Source organism: Eulemur rufifrons, chromosome 2 (genome assembly GCF_041146395.1).
Source record: "Eulemur rufifrons isolate Redbay chromosome 2, OSU_ERuf_1, whole genome shotgun sequence".
NCBI classification, from domain to species: domain Eukaryota; kingdom Metazoa; phylum Chordata; class Mammalia; order Primates; family Lemuridae; genus Eulemur; species Eulemur rufifrons.
The window spans coordinates 66,393,567-66,411,824 of record NC_090984.1 but is presented as its reverse complement, the minus strand read 5'-3'; the positions used below and the strand labels follow the sequence as shown (position 1 = coordinate 66,411,824).

Below are 18,258 nucleotides of genomic sequence, written 5' to 3'. Positions count from 1 at the left end.
TAAGACACTAAGAAACTAAGAAACCTAAGAAGAAAAGAGAGGACACAAATTACTAGTAGCAGAAATGAAAGAAGGGCCATCACTACTGATCCCATGACATTAAAAGGATAATAAAAGAATATTTTGAATAACTCTATGCCTATAAACTTGATAATCTATATGAAATGAACCAATTCCTTGAAAGACACAATCTACCAAAACTCACTCAAGGAGAAATAGACACTCTGAATATGCCCATATCTATTAAAAAATTTTAACAATAATAACCTTTCAAAACGGAAAACATCAGGCCCAGATGGGTGCTCTAGTGAATTCTACCAATCATTTAAAGAAATTATGCCAATTCTCTAAAACTTCTTCTAGAAAATAGAATACAAATGGTGAGAAACTAGGTGCTTCCTGTTAGGATCAGGAACAAGGCAAGGATGTCTACTCTTACCACTATTATCATACTGCAAGTCCCAGCTAATGTAATAAATAATAAAAGGTATATAGATTGGAAAGGAAGAAATAAATGGTCTTTGTTTGCAGATGACATGATTGTCTTTATAGAAAATCATAAAGAATTCACAAAAAAAACCCCTCCTAATAAGCGACCACAGTGAGGTTGCAGGATACAAAATTAATTATATAAAAGCCAGTTGCTTTCCTATATACCAGTATTGAACAACTTAAATTTGAAACAGTACCATTTAAATTAGCACCCCAAAACACTTAGATATAAATCCAACAAAATATGTACAAGAGCTATATGAGGAAACATACAAAATTGAGATAAAAGAAATCAAAGAACTAAATAAATGGAACGATATTCCATATTCATGGATATGAAGATTCAATATTAAGATGCCAGTTCTTCCCAATTTGATTTATAGATTGAATACAATCCCAATAAAGACCCCAGCAAGTTATTTTGTGGATATCAACAAATGGATTTCTAAGGTTTATATGGAGAGGCAAAAGAACCAGAATAGCCAACACAATATTGGAAGAGAAAAACAAAGATGAAGGACTGACATCACATGACTTCAAGACTTATTCCGAAGCCACAGTAATGAAGACAGTGTGGTCCTGGAGAAAGAACAAATAGATCCACGTAAGAGAAAGGAGATCCTAGAAATAAACTCACACAGAAAAAGTCAACTGATCTTTGACAGAGGAGCAAAGGCAATACAATGAAGAAATAACAGCCTTTTCAACAAATGGTGCCGGAACAACTAGACATCCACATGCAAAACAAGTCAATCTAGATATAGAACTTACACCTTTTACAAAAAAATTAATCCAAAATGGATCACAGATATAAAAGTAAAATGTAAAACTATAAAACTCCCAGGAGATAACATAGGAGAAAATCTATATGGCCTTGAATTGGGCAATGACTTTTTAGATACAATATCAAAGGCAAGACTTATAAATGAAGAATTGATAAACTGGATTGAAATTCATTAAACTTAAAAACTCTGCTCTGTGAAAGATACTGTCAAGAAAATGAAAATACAAGCCACATACTGGGAGAAAATATTGCAAAAGATATATCTCATAAAGAACTGTTATCCACAAAATGCAAAGAACCCTTAACACTCAACAAGAAAATGAACAATCTGATTAAAAAATGGGCAAAATATACCTCATCAAAGAAGATGTTCAGATGGTAAATAAGGGTTATAAAAAGAGGCACCACATCACATATGATCAGGGAAATGCAGATTAAGGCAACAAGATACCACTACACAACTATTAGAATGGCCCAAATCCAGAACACTGAGATCACCAAATGCTGGCAAGGATGTGGAATAACAGCAGTGTTCATTTATTGCTGGCAGGAACGCACACTGGTACAGCCACTTTGGAAGACAGTTTAGCAGTTTCTTATAAAACTAAACATACTCCTACCATATGATCCATCAATCATGTGCACCTTGGTATTTACCCCAAAGAGTCGAAAACTATGTCCACACAAAAATCTGCACACAAATGTTTACATCAGCTTTATTCCTAACTGCCAAATTCGGAAGCAACCAAGATGTCCTTCAATAAGTAAATGAATAAACAAACTGTAGTACATCCATACAAGGGAATATTATTCAGCACTAAAAAGAAATGAACTATCAAGCCATGAAAAGCTATGAGAAACCTTAATGCATGTTATTAAGTAAAGAAGCCAATTTGAAAAGGTTACATACTATGATTCCAACTATATGACATTGAGGAAAAGATGATACTGTGGCAACAGTAAAATGAGCAGTGGTTGCCAGTAGTTTGGGGAGATGGGATGGTACAGGAAGGAAGGAGGGATGAAAAGGTGGAGCATGGATTATATTTAGGCCAGTGGAACTATTCTATATGATACTATAATGGCAGATACACATCATTACACATTTGTGAAAACTTTTGGAATGTATAACATAAGGAATGAATCCTAACATAAACTATGGATTTTAGTTAGTAATGATGTATTAATATTAATATCAGCCCATCAGTTGTAACAAATGTACCACACCATTGCAAGATGTTAATAACAGGGGAAACTGGGGGGTATGGGTGAGTGGGGGGATATACGAACTCTCCGTTCTTTTCATTCATTTTTCTGCAAACCTAAAATCGCTCTAAAAATATGAAGCCTATTAATTAAAAACAAAACCCCAAAATAACATGTATAAAAAAGACAAGAAAAAAAAGGATCACATCTAACAAAGAGTATTTGCAAAATCTTGGGCAAACTTGTGTAGCTTTAAATAACACCTTCCCCTCTTACTTCTTCATGGATATTATGTAAAATCATATAAAAATAAAAGAATATACAGAGATAATTTTGCATGTGCTTAAAAATATATACTTAGCTTTAGGAGTATACAGTCTTACATTTATAATGAACACACAGAGTGTATAATAAAAATATATTTGTTTGATGGATGAACCTGGAGGACATTATGCTAAATCAAATAAGCCAGTTACAGAAAGACAAACATATGATCTCACTTATACGTAAAATCTAAAAACATGAAACTTATAGAAACAGAGAATAGAAGAGTGAAAATGGGGATATGTTGGTCAAAGCGTACAAACTTACAGTTATAGCTGAATAATTTCTGGAGATCGAATATACAGCATGTGGCTACAGCTAATAACAATGTATTGTATACTTAAAATTTGCTAACAGAGATCTTAAGTACCTCACAATTAAAAGGTAACTATGTGAGGTGATGGATATATTAATCAGCTTGGTTACAGTAATCATTTCACAATGTTTATGTGAAATGTGTGTTATGAAAACATCACGCGGTACATCTTAAATATTTGTGTTTTATTTTTCAATTATATCTTAATAAAGCTGGAAAAATGTATTTGTACGTATTAATGTTTGGTATCAAAGCCAGTATGTAAACCTAGCATGGAAGCTGATTCTGCTGGTACTTATCAGTACTTCAACATAATTGACTTATTAAAAAATCTGCCTTAAAAAGTGTACTTGTTTTATAAAACTTAATTTTAAAGTTAACTAATAAATTTGCATTCCAAATTTAAGCATTCATGGGCATAAAATCACCAAAGTGATTGAGCATTTTTAAAATGAATGATTAAACACATTAAATAGTCAAATAGTTTAATAAGACAATTGAGGTTCCCTACCACTCTACGCTGTATTTTTTGTTATTTTTTAACTTAAATTGTTTCTAATCCTATGGTTACTACAAATGGATTACAAAAGAGCAAATCACTCTCACTGGATTTTTGGTAGATATGTTTTATGGAACTATAGCACAGTAGAGCGAACATGAGACTTAAAAGCCCAAGTTCAAATTCAGGCTCTGGTAGATGGTCTTAAGCCAAGTATTCAGTATCTGAGATTCATTTCCTTTAAAACAGGGGAACATATCTATTATGTTAAATTATCTGACATACAACTGAATAAAAAAATTTGTTTTTCTTTTAAAAGAAAAAACATCCCACATCATATATTTATATTTTCAGCCAAGGATTGGTTCTGTTTTTCTAGAGAACCCTGACTATAACCAACACAGCTTGTTTTGCTTTCTTATTATTGAGTTTTGCAATGTCTTTATTCCTTTGAATTTAATATCTGCGAATCTATTAAACTGTGTCTTGCTAAATGACAATGTTCCATCTTCACAATAGCAGGTGGTAAAGAAGTGAGAGCTAAGAACTAGAGAAAGGTGATTTCATACTTTCCTTCTTGAGATGTGGTAGTCGTCTCCAGAAATGCAGTAACTGAGGAGTTAGAGAGTATGCCATTCACTCAAGACTATCTTTTGTTACACTTGGAATAAAGAAAACTTCTTCAGGTTCTGATAGTAACTAAACTTATTTGAGATGAGAAGAGGTATAATAGCTTATCCACTGGGGACCACTTGATCAGAAGATGTCTTTAGGTCTAATTCAGTCCCTCTCTATTTGTTCCACAAGAATAAGCAAAACAAAAATGAAGATACAGTAACAACTAAGCCTTGCTCCACACAGCTTTTAATCAATAGCTTATTCTTTGCCAGCTACATCTGGGTGGAGCATTCAAATGTTAGAGCTCTTCCTCTTAGGTGGGGAAATAGGACATGATGCCATTTTCTCTCTCTCATCTACTATGCCTCACAAGTAGGCTTATTTTCCTTTTCTTAGGTATCTGGAGCTAAACATTACTTAATTCAGTTTGACTATGCAGGTGGGCTAAGAATAATTAAAATAAATTGTCTACAAATTACGTAAGTAATCCCAAAAGCCATTCCCTAACCACTAGAAAGTAGGGGGAAAGTCATATTTGTACGAGAAATGAAAGAACTAAAGAAAAAGTTAAAAATACAGATTATTCAAAACAAATGAGTATTCAACAATTTACTTTTTATTAGACCAAAGTTAACTACCCAAATCACTAAAATCCTTAGACTGTAATTGATAATATTTTTGTTAAAATTGTGGCAAACTGGTGTGCTCTAACTTTCCACCAAAACACTGATTGTGAGACAACCCAGGACTTCTAAAGAGATTAATGTCTTCTGGTATCCTGCTTCAGAAAATGATCTAAGGAAATGTAAATAGCAGCTATAATTTAAATATCCCTGAGGAAAAAATACGTAAAACTGCAATAAAGATAAATTCCAAGAGAAATGCTCTGAGATCTCTGCATAAAAAGACATAACATTCTTGCTAATAAAAATTATTTACTGCTTAGGTGAATAAATGTTTACAAAGAAGTGAAACACAAATGGCCAAGAAATTCTGGTGAAAAAAGCAAGAGATCATGGAAAAAAACCACTTCTTTAATATTAATATTACAGCCAGCGGTAGATGGTGTAACATAGTAATGGTACAAATAAATGTGCCACTTTAAATATTATAAAGTTGAAAATTTAATATAGTTATACAAAACTATAGTTAAAGAGGAAATTTTATAACCAGGAATAATGAGAAATAATGAAAATAAGAGAGTTTATGTGCTAATTTTGACAAGGGAGAAGAGGAACTTGAAAAAAAGGATGGTCAACATTAAAAAAGGACTCTTTACAGAAAATATTCCCATTTTTCTATACTGATTGAATTTCTATATCAAGTTAACTCTTACATATGGGATTTATTAAGTATAACCATATTTCATAAGTAAATATTTAAAATAAATATGCTCCTTTATCTATGATATTAAAAAAACTTGATATTAATTTGGTTCCTAGAACTACCCAACTAGGAACAGTGTGTCCCATACATGACAATATTTTCCCTCTGTAAAGTGAATGTCCTTTATAGCACAGTTTCTTTAAATCAGACACTGTTAGGAAAAAGACATCTTCCTTGAATTATAGCAAAGTAATGATTCAATAATGTCTTTTACATAAAATCACTCAATATCTGAATGACAAATTAACGTTCTTAGCATAAGATACTCTGCCAGAGGATTAACAGCCTGTACCACCTTCTTTCATAAGACCAGGTCTTCGAGCAGAATAGTTTAGATTAGGCACAGTGGTACACTAAACTATCTCAGATAGATAGCCTTTCTTAGCATGAACTGATCATGAACAACTCATGATTTATACTAAAATCATTAGTATAAAATTATAAATAAGCATCATAAAAAATTCCATAAGTAAATTGTGCCTTATAAATCACCACTTTTCACCTAGATAGCTATAATAGCTGTCTTCCAGTTCCACTTTTATTTCCAGAACTCACCATGCCTCATACTTCTTAGTAAATTCTCCATTTAAAAAATAAATCGGATCATGTAATTAATTTCCAATGACTTCCCATTAAATTCCTACTTTTTTTGACCCCATATTCTATCACTCTTTCTCTCAACAATAAAGCACATTTGTCTTCTTCTAGGTGTTCAAACACACCAAATTTGTCTTAAGGCCTTTGTACTTATTATTCCCTCTGCCTGGAATGGTTAGTCTGGAGATCTTCACTAATTGCCTCCTTCTTGTGATTTAAGTCTCAACTCAAACATCACCTCATCAAAGGTGATTTCCCTAACCACTTACTCTAGAGTTAGCCCCTCAGCCTTACATCCCCCCTTTCTGTTGTTCTCACATCACTTAAATGCCTGAAGTTATCTTGTTTTCTGATTTCTTTACTCTGCTTATTGTCACTACATATAAGCTCCAAGAGAACAGAGAACTTGCCTGCCTTGTTTACTATAGTATCATCAGGACCTAGCACAATACACACAGAGCCACTCAATAAACATGACTAAGTAAATTAATCAAAATTTTCTCAAACCATAAGTTCTAGTCTCTGACCAATATTATTAAATAGCATATTCATATAAATTTGTGCATAATAACATTTGTGAAGTTTTATGAATGAGATGAACGGTACACTTTCCATAGGTATGATGATAATTAGTTACTTTGGGTTACACAACTCAGTTTGGTAGCATAAGCTGAGCCTGTCATTTTCAGCTGTGAGAACTGAGGTTAGAAAGTAAAATATATGAATTAAGAAACTTCTAATAATTAAAAAAATGAAAAAAACTATAAGTGAAAGGAAATCTACAGAACAGTCAAAGCACACATAAGACTATTAACAATTGTCTTAACTTAGAATTTGTTTTAATTGTCTATTTGCACATAGCACTTAGCATAGTATCTGGCACACAGCAACAACGAAAAATGTATGTTGCATGGATCATAAGGTCTTAATTACATAATTATAGTTGAATAGATGTGAGTTAGAATCAGTATTTTGTTTGTTTTAGGGCAATATATTTTTGCTTAACTTTCTGTATCAGATTCACAGTCTTCATATTTAGCCTTGTAAGCAAAGCCTTTTCTCTCCTACTAAAAGAAATTTTCGGTATAGCTCTCTGTTGTATTTTACCTGGCTATATACATATGTATGTATATTATGTCCACAGGAGAAAATGATCTCAGGTAAACAGATCTGAACAGACTTTTGCCATTTTACAGAGGTGCTACATATGGAAGTGAAATCATCATCAGCAGAATCACCTACAGACTTCACAATTACGTTTCTATTCCTGTATATACGTGAAAAATATCAAGTATCAATATCAAGATGTAGAACAAAGAAAAAAATTAGGTTAGCAGCTTAATAGAAATTATGCAAGTTTAAATTCCATGCTGCAGATGCCCATTATCTATCTATATTAGCTCCTTTTCAAATGTTTTATGGTTTTTAAAGTCATTTAAAAAAACCCTTTTAAGTCCCTTCTTCATAAATCCAAAGCGTTACCAACATCTTTGACAGGCAGCAACTATATTCCACTTTTAATGCAGTTTCAAATGTATCATATCAAATGGAAAGTAGGAGTATTAACCAAGTCTTAGTGTGTGGTCTGTTTGCCATTGAAATTCAGCTCCATATGCAAAGAACAAATGACAGAAAAATACCGAAGGACTGATTAAGTAAGCTGATATGGGGTAATCATGAATAAGGTAATGAGGAAAAGAAATATGATAACAATATATAGAAGCCTCAATATATTTTTTTCAAAATCACAGTTCAATGAAACAGTAAAAAGCTTTGATGTTAACAGATTCATCTAAAACTAAGAAGTTTACAAAGTATAAAACTCCATGGGAATACAAATTATGTTGTGGGAGAAAAACTTAAATTTACCTTTATATGTTCTAAAACAGCAGTGGCAACATTTGTATGGAGATCAATAAGTCTTTTTTTTTCAAGGAGTTCTGGCAAAGAACTACAAGCACCAAAAAATTAAAAATTAGCCATTAAATTTTCTAAAGTGACATAGACTGTAATAAAAACCATGCCTGGGTGTTGTTTCCTCTTAGGAAACTCAGAACAGTGAAACAGTGACAAAATGATAAGTTAAACTATCAAATAAATTTAATCTCTAGGCTTGAATACATAATTTATTATTTTAATATAGGTGAAATGCTTATTTTAAAACTATTTGGGTCCCAAATATCACTATTTCTAACATTTCACTTTCTGATTCTAAATTTGGAGGTTTAGAATAAAATCATATTAATGAAAACATGTTTTTACCTATACTTCTAAAACACATTTCCTCTCTCCTTAATGGGAAAGCATCAAAAATACCTGCTTAATTTTTAGTTAAGAAAATAGCAGCAATAATAAAATTAAAAATAACCTACCCTACTTTATCACTTACACTATTTTCCTGGTAAGACTGTCCCCATTACACAATTCTAACTGGTGAAACAAGCAAATGATCTGCTATATCTAAGAGGAAACTAAAATTAGCCTGAACAGGTTAAAAACACAATTTAGTTCTTTAACTCAAAGGAATATTGGCTATTACCTACTATTTCCTATTATTAAAAACATAAACTATTTTTTTAACCTCCAGGATAAATCTTATCAATTTGGAGACTTCAAAGAAGGCATATTGCTTACTTACCTAACAGCTGATGTGAGCTTAGCAGTATTGTCAGAAAGCATACTTATGGCTCCTTCATCTTCCCCTTCTAGTCCCTGGGAAAGAAAAACGGTCCCAGTAGCTACTCAAAAATCCCAGACCCACGTGTAAAATTAACACAGTCCTAAGATTACTGACATACAATAAGATTTAAGTTACCTAGAATAGCAATTCTTCCCCTCGGAGGAGCAAGCACATGTATTGACAGTTACAGAAAAATTCTAGTCACTATCAGTCTAATAAATAGTTGGATGACTAAATGATCAGTTGGCATTTTCTTGCCACAGAATACACAGTAATAAACAATAGAGCTAAAATCTGAAGTTAGATCAAAGTATGGTAGAATGAGCAGCATTGTGACACATATCTCTAAAATGAAGCCACATATTTTTTCAAATCATAAATTCATATTATCCTTTTAAAAATTTTGCTCTTTTCAATATCTAGATTTCTTTTAGAAAAGATCACTTATGTAAGCTGAGATTATTTTTGCTGTTATTAAAGCAATAAAAAGGCCTTGAATTTTTATGAGAGAAAAAAACAAGTAAACCTCTTTATCCCTCTAGATGTCCTCTTCCTTACAACTGTTTGAAAGCAAACAGAAACTTACCATAATGCTTTTAAGTCGTTTGACCTCATCTTCCTGTGCTCTGTAGGATTCTAGTTCTTGCTGAACTGATTCTGCAACTTCTGGGAATGGACTGAAACAGTATTACACAAGAGGAACTATGAGTATGACACTAACAGATTGATTTTTGTGTGAATTCTTAAACATATACAATGAAGATTTATTATTTTAAATGTACTTATTTGTATTTGAATATATTTTATATAATACAAAGGCAGAAATTAGCCAGGCATGGTGGTGTGTGCCTGTAGTGCCAGCTACTGGGAAGGCTAAGGCGAGAGGATCGCTTGAGCCCAAGATTGGAGGCTGCAATGACATATCATCGTGCCACTGCACTCCAGCCTGGGTGGCAGAGTGATATCCTGACTCTTAAAAAAAAAAGACAAAAAACATTCAGCATAAATATAGCCACATAACTTTCTGATATCTATTTATATAATAAATACGACTTCTTTAAAATGCATATAATACTTGTGTATCTAAACAAATATAAATTTTATTTCTATTCTTTTCATTAACTATTAACACATTTTCTCTTCACTGATATGCTGTAAGAAGAAAAAGTAAAATATTTACATGACTGAAAATCAAAGGAAGAGAAGTCATGGTATATCAAACATCAATTAAATACTACCACCAAAATTAACACATAGTGTCAAAGGGTACATGCAAGTACAAAAATATCATTTAAAAAATATCACCTGAAAGTAATTGTGAAAAAAAAATCCTGTAACCCAGTGCTCTTAATATCCCAGAACACTACTGGTAAAAATAGTACTTGGACCACAGTTTTGGTGGGTCTACTGCCTGGTATCTTCTTCCATGCCAGTGTAGTTTGGCAGTAATTTACACAGACTTCAGACACAACTGATTTACAATCACAGAGCAGTGCAAGCAGAAAAAATGTCGTATTGCATTAATCTTGAAAAATTCTAGATGAATATATGTTGAACATAAAACGTTTCTTAAAACGAGTACTTTTCACCTATAGCCTTAGGGGAGGCCAAAATCTTTTCCTCCTTTAAGAAAGAAGTGGTCGTGTCTTATCAGCAACCCAAACAAAAAACTTTCACTGCTTCCTTAGCCCTGACACTTGAAAAGACCTCACTAATGAGGTACATTTGGCAGAAAAGACAGGACTTCAAAAAGAATTCTGAGGAACACAGTACAATTTTACCTGACAACCCCAGGCACTTACTCCAACTTCAGCAGAGTCTATGTTGCCAATAAAATAGCACTGAGGCCTCAGCAGTGTACTGGGGAGTCAGAAGCCTGGTTCCAGCTAATTATAAGGGAACTACCTTTATAGGCAAGGTCTTACCTTCCTGGGTCCCTAGCTGCATCTACAAAATGTGCTGGTTGAGCTATGTAATCCTCAAAATCTCCCAATATTTTCAGGTCTCAGCTAACAGAGAATAACTGCTTATATTTATTGAGTGCTTTTACTGTATGCCAAACACTATGTTAAGAATTTATTTCTATTATCTCATTTAATCACGACCAGTCTGTTGAGTTAGGTACTATTCATAGTTAAGACCAGGTGCTTTGAGATCTGGTAGAACTGGGTTTCATTCCTGGCTTTATCAATGAAAGCTGGATGACTTTGGGCAAGTTATTTCTTTATATCCATTTTCTCAATCTTCATAACAACCCTCTGGAATAGGGCAGTAGGTAGAATTATCATCTTCCCATTTTACTGATGAGGAAACTGAAGCTCAGAGAGGTTTAAGTCATTTGTTTGACTCTATGCTGTTTTCTGGTGTTTTTGTGTCCACATTATTGCAGTTTAATACGCAGAGTAAGAGGGCTATTCCTACTTAACAACATAAGGTTAAAGTTCTTACTATTCAACTGACCTCTCAGGTGGTTCCTAAACATATAGTCTAAATAAAATATTCAAAATTTCTATATTTGAATAAAGAGATTCTTGTCTCAAGCTTTTCTCTATCAGGGAATGTCACATTTAAAATATCCTGTATTCTCTATAAATAATGCCTCTCTTAATAAAATGTAATTTCTTGTACTTCACTATTCTGGAGGAAAATGTACGCTATGGAATTCCAAAGGGAAGATTATTGTTTAAAATAAATAGTATCTAAAAGTGCCATAGTCAGAAAGAGAAAGATAGTGACTTTTTTCCCCAGAGACAGTTGAATATTTGTTATGGGAATACGATTTCCCAGCTTTGAAAAAAGTTAAAAGAAAAAAAAGATAAAACATACCCAAAACCCTAGCATATTGATCCAAGTCTGTATCTTCTCTTTAAACATAAAAGTAAAATGAGGCCAAAAAGAGCAGCTATATCAAGGACACAGATATAAATACGCGCACACACATTCATATACTTGAAACACTAAAAAACCACGTTTTCATAATTACTGATGAATGGAATTCTTATTTTTCTCTGAGCAATGATTTTTTGTTTGTTTAGAATGACTTCTGTAGCCACATTGATCACTAGATAACTTTTATAGCAGTTACTGAGCCCATAAAGTACCTTTAACTTTAAGGGGCATAGCAACACAAGGAATCTGTATATCTGCCTACAATAAATTACAAAGCAAATTATGAAAATTTTTCACCCATTATTTCTAATGTACTTTGAATAAATCTCTGGGCTTCAGACTTAGGTACTCTCTCCACAGATATCTAAAATGGGGTTTGTATGAGGGCAAACATGGAACAAAAAGGAAAAATCCTACCCCAAAGTTTCCCCATCACAAAACCCCATTTTGATGAAAGGCAGAGATGGTCTTATAGAGCCAATGGAGGCCAGGCGCGGTGGCTCACACCTGTAATCCTAGCACTCTGGGAGGCCGAGGTGGGCGGATCGTTTGAGCTCAGGAGTTTGAGACCAGCCTGAGCAAGAGCGAGACCCCACCTCTACTAAAAAATAGAAAGAAATTATATGGACAGCTAAAAATATATGTAGAAAAAATTAGCCGGGCATGGTGGCACATGCCTGTAGTCCCAGCTACTTGGGAGGCTGAGACAGGAGGATCGCTTGAGCTCAGGAGTTTGAGGTTGCTGTGAGCTAGGCTGACGCCATGGCACTCACTCTAGCCTGGGCAACAGAGTGAGACTCTGTCTCAAAAAAAAAAAAAAAAAAAAAAAAGAGCCAATGGAGATGGCAACAAAATTTGGAAAGCCTATCTGCAAAATCATGCTGGATGAACTTATTGAAAAGGAAGTGATTGTACAAAACAAGAAAAAAAAACAACCCAGGAATCAAGAAAAAATTGAACCATAAAGATACGTATCTATGGATTATTTAATTATAGCTTCCACTCACTGTGTGAATAAACCATGACTTTTTTCATTTTTTTCTCAAATTCATAGGTCAGATGACATCATTATCTCTCTTTAAGGGATGAATCTTTTATAATACTTACTGATATTTTTCTTTCTTACCTTCCTTTATGTTTTTGCCAAAATCTATCAACTGGAGTTAAATCATAAGACTTCTTGTTTTTTCTCTTTGGTCTAGCACCTGCTGGAGAGTTTTCCACTCCAGAAGATTCTTCCAAATTAACCCTGTTTAAGTGGAAATCCTAGGAAAAAGTAATCTTGCTTTAAATAACTGTTTTCTGAGTTTAATGAACATAAATTCTTATTGCACTTTCTAATATTTCCAAAGACAAAATATAAATGTACTTTTAATTGCTTATGTATTTTAATGAGTATTAGATGTATATCATTAAAATTTCAAAAAATATATAAAAACTATGTTAAGGTTTTTGTGTATCCTTCTAGAAAAATACTTATGCATATACATATCCTTTAAATTTGACTTTAAAAATGGGATGAGATTACATTATATATATTTTGTACCTTCTTTTTTCAATAAGTAATATATTTGGAACTCTTTCCATATCCATATATGCTGTGGTCCCCAACCCCTGGCCTGCGGGCTGTTAGGGACTAGGTTGCAGAACTCTGCTGCACCCCCCACCCTACCCCCATCCATGGAAAAATTGTCTTCCGTGAAACTGGTCCCTGGTACCAAAAAGGTTGGGGACTGCTGCATATATGTACATCTATCTCATCTTTATCATGGCTACACAGTTTGGCTGTATCAACTTATCTGACCAGGCCTCTTGATGCTTGGTTGTTTCCAGTAACAAACAAAATCTTAAGTATAATTTTTAATCTCTTGGAGAATCTTAAGATTCTCCATGTGTTATTTGAATGACGGATTGCATTTTTAAAAAATTACATTAGAAGCTACAATAATAGTACTCTCTTTCACATAAATTCTAAGAGCTAGTCAGGCCACTGTTACTGAATTTTTCTGCCCAGGACTAATTTTACTCATACAAGGCTTAATTCTTCTGCCCTTTCTCAAAAAGCAAATATACAATTAGGCAAAAATAAAAGTCAATATCTTTTTTATCCTTTCCCTCCCTTCATGCATTGGATCTATGGGTTCCTTCACATAACAGCAATATTTGATGGTACAACTCTACTCAGGAATAGTGAGTTAGAGATACAACATGGCTATCTATAAGTGGGCATGTGAACAAATAAGTAAGCAAGAAATTATATGGAGAAATTATCAAGCATGAGTTTGATGCAATTATCTTAGTTCTAGGTATCTATATACATTTCTAAATGATTATTCTAGGTCTTGGCAAATTAAATATACTGAATATAATTTAATCACCTCTAGATATAACAAGGTTAATACTGACTTAGATTATTAGAATGTACCCTCTAACTTTCTCAAATCCTTTAAAATAGCTTATTTCCTTGCCATTTTTCTCTCTGACATAAAAAACAGAGTGTCAAATATATAGATGTCTAATTGCCATAGAGGAGTAGCGTGTCTATTTTCCGTCAAATAAATTATAGAAGCAATGAGGCAGTCTTTTCTTCCTTACATGTAATGTTCATCAAAGAGAAAAATCACAAAAAGAATAGCTATCTTTTATTTGCAAGGCACTGTTCTTAGCACTTTATATTAACTTATTTGATCCTTACAATAACTCTTAGAAGTAGTAATAAAATTTCCATTTAAAAGATGAAAAACTGAGGAATAGAGAAATAATTGCCCAAAGTTATACAGAAATATCTGGTAGAATCAAAATGAAAACCAAGACAGTCTGACTTCAGAGGCACTGGTTTTAATTATTTTGCTAATTCTATTGTAGCCAGAATAGAATAACTGGAATCAGATCCTATCACTTGAAATTCCCCATATTGTAGAACATGAGTAGCCCTGGGTGGTATAAATAGGTGGTTTAAAGACTAGAGGAGTTGCAATAAATGGTTGGGATAACAAAGAGTACACTACGTTATATTTCAATCTATTAATATTGTTTTTCCTATAGACTCCTCATGTTATCATAGGACAAGAATATCAGTGACTTTATTTAATTCCTCTCAGTTTCCCATCTCCATATTTAAACCTCACTTTGCAAAACAAATCATCCACATAGGAATAAAGTAAAAATTGTACAATTGAGGAAAAACATTTTAAACAATAAATAGATATTAACAGTTATATCTGGGAAGAAGCCTAGCTTTAAAAAATTATCTAACAAAACAAGAGATGCTGAAGAGAAACATCTTTAAACAGTTAAGCTAAATTAACTAGAATTTCTAGTGAAGTACTATTTCCATGGTGATGACACAGCTCATTCAAAATAAAAGTAACTTGTTAGTAAAATTACTGCTCTAAAAATAGGAGAGCCTATTATTACTGAAGTATTGATGGAATACTTAAAAGATGTTAAGAATTCTGAGAAATAACATAATAGTGGCAAGGGCATTTCTCTTTTTTGCATAATAGCAAGGCAAATAAGGAAAAGTAATTTCAATCTTAAAAACTGGGAAATTAGAACATTCTGTGCTGTACTCAATTATGTTAAAGTAATTGAACATTTAAACACAAATAAAAAACAACAGAATTGGTTTTAAGATGGTAGAGTCTAATCAGTTTCCATTGATAGTCAGATTTTCCTCACTTAGAAGACTGGATAATAGTACCCCAAATCACCAGATATAAATAAATCTCTTAAGGAAGTGCTAAAAACGTTGAGATGCCTTCAGCAGTCTTGTTTTCCTTTCATGAGTTAAAGCAGATCAGTAGAGCTATAGAGAGCTAATGTTAATAAAATAACCTGTTGATAATATAGGCAACATCTATTTACGCAAAGATAAAATTTATATTCACATGTGAAGAAAAACAATGTAAATTAAAAGTAACTTTTATTTTGGCAAGTATTTACCACTCCTGTAACTCTAAATAACATTATAATAATCATTAAACAGCTAGTTGATTCAACAGATGTACTTCAGGGTCATAAATAAAATGTCAACAAAGTTTCATATTGAGGTGACATTTAAATTAAGGAAATCCTTTAATTTGTACAATTATATTAATCAACCAGAGAGAAATAAAACACAGAGAAAAAACTATTTAAAACTAGGGAACATATATAAATTCTTCTTGATAATGATGGGAGTGGACAGAACTGTGAGATGTGAGGAAGAGGAAAGGAAGCCACTCATCAGCTCCCCCAACATCTTCCAAGGCTTTAGCTTCTACCCTGCCGTATAGCAAAGAAATGTTTCATCAGTTATTCATTTGAAGATTGAGTACCTTTGTCTCACTCCTGCACACAAACCTAAAGAGAATTCTAATCTTCAAAAAGGAGGGTGGCCTTCGAGAGGAAATCCTCATCTTAAGAGTTACACAGTTTGAAGAACAAGGATGTCAACAGTGAGGGAAGAAATGATTAAAAAAAAAAAAAAGTGTGATGATTTGTGTGTATTTTCTCTTGAGTAGGCAAGTATTTCCCCTGCAAATCACAATTATTTCCTTCAGATTTGTTTGAGATTCATTTTAAGAGTTAAATAAAAAACTATGAGTTTCATCACTTTTTGCCAAAAGCAATTAAAAAACAAGATATGACCTTTAAAATATTAAATAAAAGAATTCTAAGACAGAAATAAGTATCATTGTCTTCATAAGATGAATCAATAGACTAATACATCAGGGTTTCAACCTAATGGCAATGCCTGTAATAACAGTTTTACTGTTTATGTGAAATTGAAGCATTACATGGGAAATTAATTTTTCAAAGTCCATTACTAAAACTAACTTCCATGAGGGGAAATTTTAGAGACTAGACTCTTAAAGGGAGTCTAAATTTATTTCTATTGTGCCTGAATGTTTCAGAACCAGTTTCAGACTGTCATTTGAAATAGTGGTGATTATGCCTCTAACAGTGTGATTTATAAGTTTCTAGAAACTATAGTGCTATTTTTTACTGAGAAATCAATTAAATACAACTATTAAACAATCTCCTACTCTCAAAGAGCATTGATAACTATGGAAATCAATGAGAGTTCAGAAGCTTTCAGAGAACCACAAGTTACACATTAAACCTTATTTGCCATCTGTCACTCCACAATAGACACATATCTGTTAAATAAGATAGGCTTCTAGCTAAAATGATAAGAATTGGTATTTATAATGACACTGCTGTCCCGAAAGGCTGAAGAAACAACATTCATAATGATGATGATGATAATGTGTGGTATTAAGTCATCTTACAATTTAAATCCAAATATTTTCTGCTTTATATAGCAGTCAACTGGTATCTTGGGTTCACAGAAAATAGTCTTGTCAAGTAAAACTCAAGTAAAACAAGGATAAAAACATATTTGTTAGGATGAAACAGGAAGAGTCAGCCCTCCACTGATGCTTTTTAATAATGTGCAAAATCAATAGTCATTGATGTAATTTTACAATTTGACATTACTACAACTTGTTTTAAACAAATGGGTTCTTTAATCTTAGATAAGGGGAACACTGTAAGATGTCTTTCTCATCACTGAAAATGTCTGGAAGCAAAGATATCCCAGTGGAACAGCCGTAGTAGCCCATATTGTGGTCTCTACTATTTCTCACTCAAAGGAAGCAGGGCTTTTTGGAGAAATGGCTGAGTCCAGGTCTGAGGCAGAAAATAGATGTGATGAGTTTAGGAGATTTTTCATACCAGGAAGCAGGGAAGGTATCAAAGATTAATAGGGTTATGTCAAGAGGACACTGAGGCCATCACAATAGACCAAAGATGGGATAATTGAGCATCAAAATGAACTATGGCACAGTTTGAAAACACCTCAAATATAAAAACCCATTAGTTCATAAAATGATACTTAAAAAAATTCATGACTAAACTCATTGATCATCTCTGCAGATTGCTAGGTTACTAACTCATTGTGAAAATTGACAAAGAAAGCGAATCAAGTATTTGTCCTAAGTAGTTAAGGTTCTTCATATAAGCAGGAGGAATAATAGTGTTAGAAAAATACCACTTGGCATCAGCAATTAAAATAACAAAGAGGACCACTCTGGAGGCTGAGGTGGGCAACACAGGGAGACCCTGTCTCTTAAAAACAACAAACAAAAACCAAAGAGGAAACAATCATCAATGACAATAAAACCTTTAGGTAAAAGATTTACGGAGAACTGTGTAATGGATAGATTATGCTGACAATATCTAAACCCACTGATCAATCTTATCACTCACTAACACTGTGACAAACAGACATATGTACTTCCTGATGTAATAAAATAGAAACTACAGAACACTGCCATTAAAGTAGTCTTGATAAAGAAGTGAACCAAATCTAATCAAGTTTCTAGATCTGTCAGTTTACAGGAAATACCAAGGACAGAGAAACATGTCAAATTGTACCAATAGAATACAATCAGCCAAATGCAGAAATGTTGGAAATTCTA

General features: G+C 33.0%; 1 protein-coding gene across 5 annotated transcripts in view; it reads right to left on the bottom strand.

Annotated features, from left to right (window-relative positions):
• Positions 1-18,258, bottom strand: part of SCFD1 (sec1 family domain containing 1) — a 99,492-nt gene that overhangs the window by 49,015 nt on the left and 32,219 nt on the right. For all 5 annotated transcript variants that reach the window (XM_069463989.1, XM_069463997.1, XM_069463981.1 and 2 more), the window contains 4 exons: positions 12,918-13,057; positions 9,489-9,579; positions 8,861-8,934; positions 8,092-8,173 (listed from right to left, as the gene is read on the bottom strand). In XM_069463989.1, the coding sequence (XP_069320090.1) occupies positions 8,092-8,173; positions 8,861-8,934; positions 9,489-9,579; positions 12,918-13,057 (387 nt within the window). The remainder of the gene's footprint in view (positions 1-8,091; positions 8,174-8,860; positions 8,935-9,488; positions 9,580-12,917; positions 13,058-18,258) is intronic.